This window comes from Suncus etruscus, chromosome 16 (genome assembly GCF_024139225.1).
Source record: "Suncus etruscus isolate mSunEtr1 chromosome 16, mSunEtr1.pri.cur, whole genome shotgun sequence".
NCBI lineage: Eukaryota > Metazoa > Chordata > Mammalia > Eulipotyphla > Soricidae > Suncus > Suncus etruscus.
The window spans coordinates 86,291,343-86,307,540 of record NC_064863.1 but is presented as its reverse complement, the minus strand read 5'-3'; the positions used below and the strand labels follow the sequence as shown (position 1 = coordinate 86,307,540).

At 57.5% G+C, this 16,198-nt stretch overlaps 1 protein-coding gene across 1 annotated transcript; it reads right to left on the bottom strand.

Annotated features, from left to right (window-relative positions):
- Window positions 1-267: 267 nt before the first annotated feature.
- Window positions 268-7,183, bottom strand: SH3BP2 (SH3 domain binding protein 2). Its single transcript, XM_049789749.1, has 12 exons — window positions 7,039-7,183; window positions 6,289-6,391; window positions 5,448-5,565; window positions 5,192-5,262; window positions 4,188-4,276; window positions 3,957-4,025; window positions 2,242-2,911; window positions 1,419-1,524; window positions 1,164-1,219; window positions 967-1,048; window positions 636-695; window positions 268-415 (listed from the first exon to the last, which is right to left on the bottom strand). Exons 1-12 carry the CDS (start codon window positions 7,172-7,174, stop codon window positions 278-280), a joined length of 1,698 nt encoding a protein of 565 aa, XP_049645706.1. The 5' UTR covers window positions 7,175-7,183; the 3' UTR covers window positions 268-277.
- Window positions 7,184-16,198: the final 9,015 nt, after the last annotated feature.

Sequence of the window (16,198 nt, the reverse complement as noted above, 5' to 3'; positions counted from 1 at the left end):
ATGCCCACACCATGCCAGCTCTAGGGCAGCGTGGAAGAGAGGGGCAATCTGAGAGCCCCAGAGTGGTGGGCTGGGCTAGCAGGACAGAGTCCGGACCTCGGCAGCCCCAATCGCCAGCAGGGCCTGGCTGGCAGGGCCCGACCTGGAGGTTTTTCCAGGGTTCTTTGTGAAGCATCAGGTTCCCCGGCTGTGGCTCCTGCTCATCTCCTGCCACCGGTGAGTCTCACTGCTAGGTCGCAGAGTCACGGGCTCCAGGCAGGGCTCCAGGTGGGCAGTGTCACTGGGGACCCACGTAGCCGTAAGGACGCTGGAGCACCAGGCTCTGGTGGCTGGGCAGCGTGTGGGTGGAGTAGTGCTCCACGAGGCTGCCCATGCTCGAGAACAGGACCTCGCCCTCCAGGTAGAATTTAGAGTCCTGAGGAAGCCAGACAGGGCAGAGTCAGGGACCTAAGCAGTCTGCTTTGGCTGATTCCCACCATTTCCTCCCTGCCCACAAGAGGGGACCCAGACCCAGCTCAGCCAAGTCCAGAGGTATGGGTAGAGTACACCCCTAGAAGAGGTGAGGGAGGCTGAGGCCATGACAGGTCCCAGAGTACTACCTGGCCTGTCCCTTGCCACAGAGCAGCCCAGCTTACCTTCTCAAAGATACGGTAGTTCCTCACTTTGCTGCAAGTCTCGTCCCAGACGACCAGGACCTGTGGTGGGATCAGGGTTCAGTTCAGGAGTACAAAGCCCAGAACAAGGGTGGGTGCCACACAGAAACAGGATCCCCCACGAGGGACCCCTCTGGGACCCCAAAGAACAGGGACGGGTGACTGGTCCACCCTGCAATCATCCGGACAGGTAGGAGAGAGGCTGGCCAAGAGAACCAGGGACACAGAGGATTACAACCTCCATAAGGCCTCAAATCCTGGCCCCCTCCCCATTTTGCCCTCCCCACTCCCATTTGCACACATGGTGACCCACCTTTCCTGACTTGGTGGAGGAGTTCCGGAGGCAGTAAAGACCATCCCGGGGTTCCCCGCCAGGGCTCGAGGATTTGAACAATCTGCAACCAAAGAACCACACTGAATGGGGCTAGACTGCTCCCCGCCTCTGACCCCTCTATCCCTCCAAACTGGAACTCACAACTACACAGTGCCAGGAGCCAGAGGGATACTGACCTTTCTACCTCACAGGATTCAGTGGTGTTGATGAAAATGGAACTGGGCAAGGACACCTGGAGAGACAGAGACCTAGAGTGAGGCTCTGAGAGGCTCACAGCTACAACCCTGCACAGAGTCCAGACTCCTAATGTTGAGGGTATGAGGCTCTGTGGGATGCTTAAAGGTGGACCCCTGCACGCAGACTCCAAACGCCTCTGCTGAGGGTCCGGATGAGGGAAGCGCTGCACCTCTGGGCCCCTTGGCCTTCCTTGCCTTCTCGTAATCCTCGTCTGAGTCATCCCTGCTAGGGGCGGGCATCGCCTGCCAGGACTTTTCGAAGGAGAAGCTTCGGAAACTCTGCCCATCGGGTGGCGATCGCCTGCGGGCACAGGAGAGAGGCATGCGCCCATGGGCTGAGGAAAGAAGCCAGCACCGCTCTGGGCTGTCCGAGCAGGAGCACTGAGGAATGGGGGCAGGAATGTGGACCCTGGTTGGGGTAACAAGTTGGGAACTCAGCTCTCACACCGCTCCCTGCAGGGCCTTAGAGAGGATGAGGTATAAGTGGGGCGGGTCAGGTAACATGCAAACAGGGGTCCCCCTGCATCCCCAAGGGGTGTCCAGTGGTCCCAGCCTCTGGGGCTTCCAGGGAATTCTAGAACCCTTTGGACACCTATGGACAAATGACTAGGACTCGGGGTTCACTTCTCTGTACCCAACAATCACAGTGTGAGACAAGGCTCCTCAAGCATCCTGGTCCTAGGGCATGGTGCTCATGGAGGACTGGGGGCCTAAACAGGCGTGAGCAACCCTGACCCTACCTTCCAGGCCACCTATCCAGCTGTAGCCTCACTCCTGGAGCAGCTGCCCTTTCCTGCAATCCCCATGGGAGAGAGGGCCAGGCAAGGCTAGGCAGGGCCGAGGACAGCCGGGTAGGGCCAATACAGCCTGCCCGCCTACAGAGGCAGCAGTCCCTGGAGATCTTCTGGGCACTCCAACCTACTCCCACCGCACTGGCCACTCTACCATGGCTCAGGGGATACCCACATCTCTGGGTCCAGTACAGAAATCTCCAGGCACTGTGGAGGGTTCAACTCACTGCAGGTGGGGCACAGATGGCTTCTCCGTCTTGGGCAGGGGTGGTGGCCGGTCATCAGGGCCATCGGGCTGAGGCAGCTTCAGCACAGGCGGCCTGCGTACCACGGGGGGCACAAAGGGCTCAGGCCTGGCAGTCTCTTTCCAGGGAGTGTCACTGACTCCCTTCGGGAACTTGGGCTTATTGGCAGGCACAGGAGGGGGTACTGCCAGGGGCTTAGGCATGGGTGGCCTCCGGGGAGTCAGGTGAAAGGACTTGAGCTTGTCACAGTTCCTGGAGGCGACAGTGGTGGTGTTGGTGACGTGGGAGGGGCAGGAGGCCACTGGGATGGGAGCGTGGGTATCCAGGCTGGGATCACAGGGTTCCTGGAAGCAAGGGAGCTTCCGCAGGTTGGGTGCCAAGACTGTGCCGGCCAGTGGGGGGTCACTGAGCCTGCGGGAGGCAGCAGGAGCCCAAGAGCCTAGCTCAGCCTGCCTGTGCCCCAGCAGGTCTATCTTGGTGGTGTCAGAGATAAAACCCACGTTGGGAAGGCTGCGCTTCGGGGGTGGGGGAGGCAGCAGGGGGCTCGGGCCCTTGGAAGTGAAAGAGTGGGCGCGAGGCATGTCAAAGAAGGCCGGCTTCCGGGGTGTGGGCACAGGGGGTGGGGGGTAGGCTGGAGGGTGGCTCAGGGCATCTGCACAACAGAGAACAATGGGCATAGGTTAGGGACACTGTGCCCACACTACCAGGCTCTCCCACAATTCCCCCAGATAGCCTATGCAAGTTCCCTAAAGTCAGGGCAACCACAGGGGTGTCTGAGGAGGGAAGAAAAAAGCTTGTGAATTCGCCACTGCCAGGAGGCCTGGGCAGGGCTGGAAACAAAAGTTGACTTGGGACAAAATGAGAATGAGTAGGATGCAAGAGGGCACTCAGAAGAGGTGTGGGGTTCCAGGAAGGGATTTCGAAAAATGTTCACCAGAGCTGGAGTGATAACACAGCGGGCAGGGCATTTGCCTTGCACATAGCTGACCCAGGTTCAATCTCCGGAATCCCATTGGGTGCCCCGAGCACTGCCAGAAATGATTCCTAAATACAGAGCCAGAAGTAACTCCTGAGCACTGAGCACCTATTGGGGTGGCTCCAGCACAAAAAAAGAAAGATAGGGCCAGAGAGATAGCATGGAGGTAAGGCGTTTGCCTTTCATGCAGAAGGTCACTGGTTCAAATCCCGGCATCCCATATGGTCCCCTGAGCCTGCCAGGAGCAATTTCTGAGCATAGAGCCAGGAGTAATCCCTGAGCACAGCCAGGTGTGACCCAGAAAAAAAAAAGCAAACTGAAAAAGGAAAGATGTCCTTTGGGTCACTGGTGCAGCTGTGGCCAGAGAGCAGGAGGCTTTGAGCTCACTGGTGGGCTGAGGGACAGCTCCAGGGGAGCATTGCTCCTGGGCTGCAGGAGGCATGTGAACCCCAAGAAGAGGATGTGGGAGAAATCTGGGAAAAAGTGAAGATAATGTGGTGCAGAGAAACACTCCAAGGATCCCCAAGGGACATGGCTACAGGCCGGTCTCCCTTGGGGCCTGGGGTTTGGCCTTGAGAGGCCCCATAAGGGGTCCTTTCCCTTTGTTCCCAGGGTCACCCCTCAGCGTTTGCCCAAAGAGAGAAGTGGAGGCCCTGGGTGTTGAGGCAAGGCCAGACCCCTCAGGCTCCCTGCGGACCCTCCCCTCCTAAACGGCCCCTACCTTCAAGTGGGGATGGCTCTGGTGAGTCAGGTTCCATGTATGACTCTTCCTCATCATCTTGCTCATAATCTGCAGAGTAGGCATCATGAATAGGAGGGCCAAGGGGACCCCACAGAGTTCAGGCAAGGAGGCCAGGTTACTGAAGTATGGGACAGAAGACCCCCAGAAATCAGAGGTTCCCCTGCCCCAGAGCTACCTGGAAGCTGCATACTGGGTGAAACTGTATCTCACCTTCATTGTCTGTGGGGTATGGCGACAGGCTGATGTCTACAGGTCGCTCTACTGCACCATAGAAGCTATCGGAGTCGGAGCTGGAGTCGCTGAGAGTAGAGGTGAATGTGTGAACAGCAGCGAAGTGTGCCCAATGTCATGGGCATGGACACCCGGTGTCCACACACATACAGCACACACAGACATATACACACATGCTCCCCCACACACAAATACACATGCAGACCTACGGGCACACACATACATATAGCATACATGCACCGAGACAAGCACACACAAAAGCAGACAAACACACATCCCACAGACACAGATGTTGGATTAGAACCAGTTTTCTCCCTAAATCAAGATGGCTTCCTCTTTACATGTCAAAAACTCACTTAGATGGCAGTCCCTTTGCCTTCACTCCCTCACCCATGGAGGGGGGGTGTGGATTTAGGACCACACATTGGATTATTTCCTGCTGCAACTCATGCTCCGGTCTGGAGCAGAAGAAGGGGTCTCCTTCTCCCTGGAGTGGGATTACAGTATGTAGAACCTTTACACATAGACACCCACACACACACCTGAGGCACGCAGATACACCGCACTGATACACACAGATCTGAGGGCACACACAGCATACATTCACCCCAGGCACATATACACATACAAGGCAGACAAACACAGACACACAGACACACACACCCCTAGTCACATACCCCACAGACACACAAAGACCCTCAGGCACACACACACAAATGTCCCATAGACAGAGCTGAGTGATAGCACAGCAGTAGGGCATTTGCCTTGTGCACAGCTGATCCAGGACGGACCTCGGTTCGATGCCCAGAATCCCATATAGTCCCCCAAGCCAGGAGTAACCCCTGAGCATCACTGGGTATGGCACAAAAACAAACAAACAAACAAACAAATCCCTTAGACACCACACTCACAGACTCCCAAACACACACACTCACAGACACATGAACCCCTGTGGCCACAGCCCAGGAACCCTCTGAACCCACCTGGTGTCCAGGGATAGCTCCTTCTTCTCCTGGCAGTAGCCGATCTCCCGACGCAGTAAGACCATCCAGCTCTGAGGGCAGCCAGGGTCATGGTCAGGGTGGGCGCAGGCAGCCCGAGTCCCTCCCCCTTCCAAGGCTGGTCTGGGTCACCCTGGGTTCTGGCGGAGAGTGGGGCGCCAATGGAGCAGTTGGAGGTCCAACCCCCTGACTGCACTTGCCTGCCCCTGTGCCCACCAGCCCTGACTGCCCCCGCCACCTTGCGCTCCTCCTCAGAGGCTGCAGAGAAGAACCAGGTGCGGTGCTTCTTGCTGATGTGGATGATCTTGAAGGGGAAGACATTGTTGGATGTGGTCTCCTCGGCCGCACGCATCACCCTGCCAGCACAGAGCCCATGTTCCCCACGCGCTTCCTGCTACCCCTACATCTGGCACAGGACACAGATGGGCATCCCTGTGTCCCCCAGGAAGGTGCAGCAAGTCCCATCAAGTACCCCACTTCCCCACTTCAGGGAAAAGAGTGTCAGTGGCTAGTCCTGTCAATCAGAATGTGGGCTTGGGAGGGAAGATGCTGTAAAGTACATCTGGGGAGCACTGGGGAGGTAGGGAGCATGAAATGTGTGTTCCCCACAGTGCTGGTCTCCTAGTGTCTACTGCATGCAGCCAGAGGGGTCCCGGGCATCCTCCCTCCTCCATAGCAGAAATGGGGGCCTGAGCTGGCACTGGCCCCCACAGAGTTTGTGGCTGGGCTGGGGATCAGGGCCGAAGTCATGGTGGAACCCCAGGGCCTGGAAAGAAGTGGGTGCCTCAGGCCTAGGGACCTTGAAACTAGAGGGACACAGAAGCCCTGCGTGGCTCCATAGGGACCCTGGGCATCAGTCCAGTTGGGCCCAGAACAGACCATGTTAGAGGGGCAAGAGAGGCAGGGAGCAGGACACGGGTCTACGTGTAGAGTGAGATCACTCCGCCTGCATGCCATTTGGATCAACCTGGTCAGAGTGCAGGACGGAAGGTCTGGTCTGACTGAACCTGAGCCTCAGGCTGCAGGGCTGGGGAGGGCAGGGGGGAAGTGGGAGGGGTAAGGGGTGGCTGGTCACCCACCGGTTGTATCCACTCAGCGAGAAGGCTCCCTGTGGGGAGGCTGACGTGCTGCTTTTGAAGTAGTACACACAGCGCTTGTGAATGATGACAAAGCGCAGGGGCCCTGTGGAGGGGTGGGAGAGGCTGAGCCCTGCAGTCCCAGAAAGGGACTGTGGGCAGGTGGCTGGGATGCCGAGTGGGGCCACCCTCCACCTGGCCAGGCTTCCCAGGCTGCATGAGTTCCTCCATTCTACAATGAGAAGGGAGCTGGGACAGGTACAAGGAGATGCCCCACCCACACCCAGGAAAGCCAAGTAGCCTAGTGCAGGCCCTTCATGCGTCTGGCCAAAGAGCCTGAGAGCCCAGGGCTGCTCAGAGGCAGGCCAGGAAGGGTGCTGCGGACTAAGACTGAGGCCACTGGCTGGGCAGTGAAGACCCATGCTGGACCTGTTCCCACCCACTGTGCAACCCAGGCTCCCGCTAGGGGACCGACCATGGCTAAAAACAGACCCACAGTAAAAACAGACTAGTATGGGCATCCAGAGACCTCAGCCCCATTTTTAGCCTTGCCCACCACCACCATTAGCTCCCTTTCTTCCCCTCAGCCCTGTCCCCTCCCCCTCAGGGCAGGGCTGAGGGGGAGAGATGGGGCATGTGCACTCAGGAATCCCTCCTAGCCCCCTGGGAGGACCACACAGGGTGCAGAATATGGATCCAGGTGGGCCACGTGCAGACAAGCCACCCCCCTGCCCTCAGCACCCACTAACTCACATTTGAGCAGCTGCAACTGGGTACCTCCTTTCTTGTGCAGGTAGCCTGCCTTGGCCACGCCACCAGGCATAGTAAGCAGGTTCTGGGCACCAATGGCCTTCATGGGCACAGGCCAGTGCATCTCTTCGGACGCCATGAAGCTGCAGGGCAGAATGGAAATGCTTCTGTGAAGCAGAGGACAGATCCATGCGGGTCCCCCACAGCATGAGGCAAGAGACCCTCTTCAGAAATGAGGACTACAGGAAGGAAGAAGAGTCCTCATCCTTGCCAGCTCTGCCTGCATTGGGGACCCTCCAAAACACTGAGATGCCCAACTATCCCCCTCACCAGTGTATTCCAAGCATATCCTCTGAGCTCAGGAACTCAGGAATGGGTCAGAGCAATAGCAGAGGTAGTACATTTGCCTTGCACGCAGCCGACCCAGGACGGACCTGGATTTGATCCCCGGTGTCTGATATGCTCCCCCAAGCCAGGAGCGATTTCCTAGCACATAGCCAAGATTACCCGAGTGTCACTGGATGTGGCCCAAAATCAAAACAAAACAAAAAAAAAAGAACTCAGGAATCCTGGCCCAAGAAAGTCCAGAACCAGGGGAACTCATCAAGGGACCTGCTGGAGACAGGAAGTTAGTGAGTGGTTCCAGGAAGAGGTGATTGAAGAGGCAGTTAAAAAGCTTCAAGAGCTAGAGAGATAGCATGGAGGTAAAGTGTTTGCCTTGCATGCAGAAGGACGGTGGTTAGAATCCGGGCATCCCATATGGTCCCCCACGCCTGCCAGGAGTGATTTCTGAGCATAGAGCCAGGAGTAACCCTTGGGCGCTGATAGGTGTGACCCAAAAAAAAAAAAAAAAAAAAGCTTCGAGAGGGCCCAGAGAGACAGCACAATGGTAAAGTGTTTGCCTTCCACGCAGCTGATCCAGGACATTCGGTAGTTTGAATCCTGGCATTCCATATAGTCCCTATGCCTGGCAGGAGCGATTTCCGAGCGCAGAGCCAGGAGTAAACCCTGAGCGCCAACAGGTGTGACCCAAAACCCAAAAAAAAGTAGATAAATAAATAAAAATCAAAAAGTTCAAGAGCTGGTGCCCTCGTGCCGTCCTGCCACCCCAAGCTCTGCTCCTCAGCAGATGGCATCAGGGAAATATTTGCTCCCATATCCTACCCTCTGCTCCTCACTCTTCTTCCTTTTAGCCTCTTTTCTCTTCCCTTCCTTCCTTTCCTTTTTTTCTCCTTTTACTTTCCTTTTTTAAATTTGTGTTGTTTTTGGTGCTCAGGGATTACTCCAGCTTCTGCAATGGGGCCACTTCTGGTGGGGGGTAGGGGCATACCTCGGTCAGCCCCGTCCAATATCCCTGTCCTGTTTCCTTTTCTTAGGTCCTAGGGCAGGAGAAGGGATCTCTAGGTGGCCCCAGTCCCAGGTCAGGCCTCGTGAGGACATGGGAATGTGGGTGTCCGCGGACACTGGGTTGGGGCCCCTCCAGCCCTGCCAGCCAGGCGGCCTCGCCCACCCCAGCCCAGCCCAGCCCAGGCTCCGGCTGCCCTCCTCGCGAGGAGATGCTGGGCTCCGACGGTGCACCGAGACGAGCCGGCACCCCACCCGCAGAGCCGGGACAGCCCCTGCAGCCAAGGCCGGTCCACGGGAACAAAGGCGCGGACCCCCGGCCTGCGCCCCAGCCACGCCTGCCTTTGTTCTCAGTACTCACGGGCTCCGCGCAGCCGCCCGTCTGCCCCGAGCGCATCGGCACGGCCCGGGGCCCCGCGGGTCCCGCCGACCCCAGCTGCCCGGCCCGCACTCCGCACCGGCCATCGCCCGGGTCCGGTCCGGCCGCCCGCTCCGGCTCCGCCCCGGCCAGCGGACGCGCAGGTGAGACGCCCCTCCGCCCAGCGGCCCGGCCCCAGCACAACGCACAGGGCGCTGGTCTTCCAGGGAAAAGTGGACCCTGCACCCAGGCTACAGCTACAGAGCTGGGGGCCCGGAGAGATAGCACAGCGGCTTTGCCTTGCAAGCAGCCGACCCAGGACCCAAGGTGGTTGGTTCGAATCCCGGTGTCCCATAGGGTCCCCCGTGCCTGCCAGGAGCTATTTCTGAGCAGACAGCCAGGAGTGACCCCTGAGCATCGCCGGGTATGGCACAAAAACAAAAGCAAAAACAAACAGCTACAGAGCTGGGGGGCCCTGGCACTGCAGGCCAGGTCCCCTTTCCTGCTTCTGACGCCCCTGGGGTTCTCGGGGTCCCCTCCACCCCTTCCAGGCTCCACCTCCCCCCTCACACCTCCTGGACCCCACCTCAGGGTCCTGCCACCCAGCCCTTCTGCAGCCCCCCACTGGGTGCGAGTGTGTCAACGGATGTGTCTGAGCTTATGTGAGGTGGGAGAACAAGTGCACAAGTGCGTGGGGGTCGCTGTGAGGTGCGCACAGGATGGATGGGAATATGAGTGTGTGTGTACATGTGAGGGATGTCAGGAAAGGAATGTTTTTTGTTTGTTTGTTTGTTTGTTTTGGTTTTTGGGTCACACCCGGCAGCACTCAGGGGTTCCTCCTGGATCTACACTCAGAAATCGCTCCTGGCAGGCTGGGGGACCACATGGGATGCCGGGGTTTGAACCACTGTCCTTCTGCACCATGCAAGGCAAATGCCTTACCTCCATGCTATCTCTCTGGCCCCATGAGAGAAGGAATGTGAGCCTATGTGGGAACACATGTGAAGGATGTATGTATGAGTCTATGTGAGGGATGTAAGCATGCGTGAGAGTCCATGTCAGAGGTCTTTGTGACTGTGAGTCCATGAAGGATGTATGAGCGTGTGAGTCCGTGTGTGAATGTGTGTTCGTACAATCTGCACGCCTTGGCACCTGCTCTCCACACTCTGTCTCTATATCTAGGCTCCCACCACCCCTCCGAACTAAGGTTGGTCTGGGGAGGTGACCCTGAGCAGGGGGTTGAGGATGCGGTTGCAGATCCAAGGACCTCAGTCCAGGGTATGTGGTCACAGCTTACTCTCTGTCCTGTATGAGGCACTGACGTGAGCTCCTGCAGTAGTGTCTCTGATGCCTGCACACCAGGCCCTGCTGGGCCCGAAGTGACCACAGTGTAGGGGTTACTGTCAGGGGTGACCAACTTGAGGCCGGAGGAGCCACAGGCTGGGGGAGGTGTCCCACCTCAGAGAGGTCAGGTCCCTCAGTGGGCCGGTTCACACGCCTGCACACACAAATGCCATGTGTCATACGCAGGGAATGCACACACCTTTTTACATAACACACAGGTGCACACAGAATGCACAATTCTCACGTCCGTTCACATGATCACAGAGTATGCAGGTAATTCACGCATGCACACCATGCTTGTTCACATGTACACTCATACAAATGCCACATGTATACATGCAACCACACACATGTACATGTGTGAGCACACAGTCACATACAGGCAGCAAAACCTGGCCAGCTCCCTCACAGCTGCCTGCACTGCCCAGCGTGGCTTGCATAGGCAGAACCCATCGGCTGGAGCTTGCTGTGCTGGGTCAACCAAGAGCACGAGGCTCTCCAGGCACACAGGAGGCTCACAGCAGTCCAGCCCAAATTCTCAGGCTTCACTGAGTCCCATAGGGTGCCTGTCCCTGGATGCTGGCTGCCCCTGGCTACCCTGGGCTCACGCCATGCCCTGTCCTCTTGGGGCTCCCTAGAGCCAAAGACCCATAGCCCCCATCAGAGGGCCCAGCTCATCCTCTGCCCCCCGCAGCTACCATGCAGTGCCCAAGCCTGACCTGAGAGTATTGACCCAGCACATGGTTCTCCTGCAGGGCTCAGGGCTGCTGGCCAGGGATGGGAGGACAGAGCCATGTGGCTCCAGGGTCCCCAAAGTGGAGTAGAGGTGGCATCTCCCGGGCTGTGGCCCACACACGGCCCCGAGAGCTGCTGCTGGTACCACGCCCAGGTCGTGACCACTTCCTCCCTGGGCTTCCTGCATGGGTCTGACTTCTTGCAGGTCTGCAGGCTGCTAAGTCTGCTGGCCACAGCCTGGCCCCCCTCTGCCTCTCAGCATCACCCACACACCCCAATAGACCTTCTGGGGACAGAATGGAGTCTGGAACCTTCACTTCGATGCACTTCCCCACCCCATCTGAATTAGGTCCAGAGCAGCTGCCAAGGAACAAGTCAGTAATGCCAGGTCGCACCAGCCCCAGGTGCTCACCCACAGGTGTCCCCAGACCACTGGAAGAGTGCTCTAGAGTGGGAGCACTACAGGACTGAACACTCTGAAGCAAGAAGCACCTCAGGGAGCACCAGTAGCAGATTCCATTTTCCTGTAGTGTCAGGAATTGGGGGGGGGGGGTGTCTCTAGCTTCCAGATGTATCCATCACCTCAGCCTCGACCAGTCCTCATACCACCAAACACCAACTGAGGGCTCCGCCTCACTGCCTCCCACCATCTGTGCTGCCCCCATACCAACCCCACTGTCCACAGGACCTAGCACAGACAGAACTTTGGTAAGGGGGTCTGCCATGGAGGAGGCCACCCTGACTCATATCCTGCTGACAGCTGAGAGAAGCTGGGAAGCAGCCACATTAAATAGAGCAGCAGGAGGGTGTGTGTGTGTGTGTGTGTGTGTGTGTGTGTGTGTGTGTGTGTGTGTGTGTGTGTGTGTGTGTGTGTAAAGGTCCTGGGGTCAGCACAGGGGACAGTAAGGCTGGCTGAGGACTCAGTCCAGCAACACCGCAGGGTCCAGGGGACACTGCAAACAGACCAGCAGATCCCCAGTTTGTCCCAGTGATCTGGAGAACCAGGTACAGAGAGGGACTGACCCAGGCCTCAGGGAGAGCTCAGGTGGCGGTCAGGGGTCAGTCATGGGCACCTGGCCCTGCCTGGCTGTTGTCTCCCTTTCTTTTGCTTTTGTTCATTTGAGGGGGAGTCACACCCAGAGGCACTCAGGGATTACTCCTGGCTGTTTCAGAAATAGCTTCTGGCAGTCTATATGGACCATATAGGATGCTGGGAATCGAACCGGGGTCCATCTGGGGTTGGCTGCATGCAAGGCAAACATCCTACCGCTTTGCTAACGCTCCGGCCCCAGTTTTAGGTGTTTTTTTTAATATCTTTATTTATACAATTTGATTACAAACATGATTGTAGTTGGGTTTCAGTCATATAAAGAACCCCCTCCCCTTTTTTTGTTTTTGGACCACACCCAGTGACGCTCAGGGGTTACTCCTGGCTATGCACTCACTAATCGCTCCTGGCTTGGGGGACCATATGGGACACCAGGGGATCAAACAGCAGTCCATCCTAGGCTAGCACGTGCAAGCTAGACACCTTACCTCTTGCACCACTGCTCCAGCCCCAGTTTATTTATTTTAACTATTTTTTGTGTTTGGTTCGGTTTTGGTCTGGAGCCATATCCAGAAGTGCTCAAGGTTACTCCTAATTCTGTACTCAGGGATCAATCCTGGTGGGTCCAGAGGATCTTTAGGATGTACAGGATAGAACCAAGCTGGCTGTTTGCAAGGCTAGTGCCTTCCCCACTTTGCTATCCCTCTAGCTCCGAAAGTTCCCCCACCCCCGTTTATCCCTCTGCACCCCACCTAGCCTCTGGTCCAGGACAGCACTGGCTGAAGGCCCACAGACTGAGGTCAGGCCCCTTCTGACCTCACCATAGGGGTCAGAGCAGGCCAACAGGCCAGTGCCCTCCTTGGACTGGAACAATGGTGCACTGTGAGGGGCCCCCTGCTGGGCCCTGAGTCACCCAGGGCTGCTCTGAAAAGAGGCCTTCAGGGGACAAACACTCCCCAGTGCTCCCTCTCCAATCCTTCCTCCAGCAGGAGTGGGCGAGACAGGGTTCCAAGGAGCAGCCAGAATCATGTAGAGAAAAGGCTGGAAATGGCTGAAAAGGGCCTCACTTACCAGCAAGGGAGAGACGAACAAAAGGAGTCAGCTGAGGGCTTACTTAGGGTTGGGGGGCTAGGGATCATGCCGGGAGTGACGCCCAAAGAAACAAAAGCCCAGAAAAGAGGTGCAGTGGGGCCGGGAAGGTGGCGCTAGAGGTGTCTGCCTTGCAAGCGATAGCGTAGGACGGACAGCAGTTCGATCCCCCGGCGTCCCATATGGTCCCCCCAAGCCAGGGGCGATTTCTGAGCGCATAGCCAGGAGTAACCCCTGAGCGTCACCGGGTGTGGCCCAAAAACCAAAAAAAAAAAAAAAAAGAAAAGAAAAGAGGTGCAGTGGAAGAGGGAACCCGCCTTGGACCCCAGCCTGAGCCTGGCTCTGGGCCAAGCTGCCAAGTGTCCACTGGCCTGTGGAGCTCTAGGTGCCCTGGACTCAAGGCCCTCGGGGCCAAGAAGGGGCCTCACACTATCATCCCCATTATCCATCACATAGGGTCTCTGGCATCCTGCCAGGTGTGGCACAAAAAACAAAAACTGAACTCCTGCTGGAATTGGGGGCCTGGAGGATGTTTGCCATCCCATAGGGTTCCTGGAGTCTTCCAGGAGAGATTCCTGAAGGCAGAACCAGGAGTAAACCCTTAGTGCCTCTGGTGTGCCCCCAAAATAAAACCTCCTGCAGAAGACCCCCTGCCTGCCTGCATGGGGAAGGGATGGGTCATCCCATGGCTATCCTCCAACGGCTGCCCATCCTTCAGTCCAGGCCACCACCAGCTCAGCCCCTGAATCATACCCCCACCCAGAGGTGCCCAGAGAGCTGGGGGCCAGAGTGGCCTATGGGGCTATCAGGGATAGGACCCCACCCAGCTCACCTTTGCATGGTGCCGCTCGGCCAATGCCACCTCACCTTACTGCCCGGTCAGGGAGGTGAGTGCAGTGGGGCTAAAACTAGGTCCCATGCCAGCCTTCGACCTCTGTGTTGGGAAGGAGGCCATGAAGTTGGGTTACAGCAACACCTGACAACCCTTCCCCCTTCCCATGCTACCCCTGTCATCCCCCACAAGCATGTCCTGGCTGGTCATCCTTCCTCGAACCCCAGCAGGCCCAGAAAAGGGAAGCACCTCCAGCCACAACCTCCTGCTCCAAGTCCGGCCAGGGGGCCACCAGATCCTCCCACATGTGGAGGACTCTTTCTCAACCCCTTTCCTTCCTCACTTCCTGTCCTGCACATGCCGCACTTCCCCCTCCTGGCCTGGGAAGGAGGACGGAAGGGCTAGACAGACAGATCTGGGGTTGTGGGGACATCTGGGACCCCACTCAAGAGCAGACAGAGCATCCAGACCAGCCTGGGCCTTTTCCTAGCAGGCAGGGAGCCCACAAAGTGAGGGTGAGTGAGGGGAATTCTACGGTAAAGGTACAGTGAGGGCACAGCACCCCCTGGGCACAGGCAGGGGAGGTGTCAAGGCCCTAGGCTAGTGCCCATTCCACCACTCAGGGCATGTCAGTCCCCTCCTGTCCTGGGAGAGGGCCCAAGATGCTCACTCTCCTGCCTGCCCCTTTCCAGCACAAAGGAAGGGAGGGTGAGTCAGGGAGGGTGTGCAGAGGTGGACCGTGCCCTGGCTCCAACCAGCGCTATCTCCCACCTGCCCGCTTAGGCCACTCTCTGGAACAGTGATGGCTAACCTTTTTGAGCCCGAGTATCCAAACTGCCGCACAAAACCAAAGAATTTCCTCAAAGTGCCAAGCATGTCAATTAAACCTTAATAACAAGATTTTAGTATCTAAAAACGCTATACATTTTATAAATTTATTAATTGCAACCTTCCCGCGTGCCAGCTGCAAGGCCTTTGCATGCTATAGGTTCGCCATCATGGCTCTGGAACCTTCTCTACCCTCTCCTGTGGCTGCAGAATCATACACCAGCCGTTTCAGGGTTTGGCTCCAGGTCCCCCAAGCTTAGCCTAGGCCTGTGAAGTGTGGGGTGCGGAAGTGGCCAGAACCAGGTCGGATGTGGTCACCCTCTTCCCAGAGCACTGGGCCAGCCTGAGGGAGGCCTGGCGGGGGTGGAAGGGCTGGACCTACCCATGGTGATGGCCAGCAGAAAGCCAGCACCTGCCCCTCCTCGGGCTGGGTCGAGTAGCACCAGGATGTGGTTGGTACTCACACATGCCTGTCCTATGGGGCTCAGGTGAGTAGGAAGAGAGAGAGGACTGGGAGAGCAGGGACGACCAACCCTCCCCCCACACACACACACACACAGCCCATGTGGAGGTTTTGTTTGTTTGTTTTTGTTTTGGGACCTGTGATGCTCAGAAATCACTCCTGACAGGTTCAGGGAACCATATGGGATACTGGGAATCAAACCTGGGTCAACCGCCTGCAAAGAAATGCCGTCCCTGCTGTGCTATCGCTCTAGGCCCCCATGTAAAGTTTAGGGCACTTGTAAGGAACACAACAGAGAAAGTAAGGGGAACAAACACCAGGCAGGAAAGGCACTGTGGATGTTGCCAGTGTCCAGAACACCCTGCCTTGCACACCCCTCTCCACCCACAAGTTTGGGCCCTGCTGGGTATCTCCATGCCAGCAGGAAGCCGGGTGTTGGAGCACTGAAGGACCAACAGCAGCACCCTGAGAAGCCCCAGGGACTGCTCAGTGCCCCCCTTCCACTGCCATCCACAAGGAGGTGCAGCTGAGCCCAGCGATCAGGCTTCCTCTGGGGTCTCTGAGCTGCAGCCCAAATGTCTGTTTCCTTTTGGGGGACTCACAGGATAAAGCCAGACAGCCTTCGCAGGCCCCTCTGAGTTCCAGCAGGCAGGGCCCAGTCCCTTCCCTGCAAGCCTGAACAAGCTCAGGGAGTAGGGGACAGGGTGGGGGTGGGGTGCCAGCCACACAAAGTTTGGGCAGCCAGGGTCAGTCACCTCTGGACCTTGGAGCCACGATGAGCACAAGATTGGCTCCCTGCAGGGTCAGCAGTCAGGAGCAAGGGACAGCCTTCAAGGGTGGGAACCTAGTTTAGGGCCTGGAGAGAAGGAAGGAATGAGGGGCTGCAGGCATTGGGGGCTCACACCTGAGCTAGGGGCCCTGGGGACAGGCGCAAAAGTCCTGACAAGGACACTGGATAGGCCTGCCCAGGAATAAAGGAAGGACCCAGCGTCCGGACACCCCTGTGAGCACCACACCCCCTCACACACCCCAACACAAGGGCTGCCCTGGTAGAACTGGTCCCACTGCCCGCCCTCCACTCATCCTGTCCCATGCCTCACACCATAACCGTGAGGCTACCAA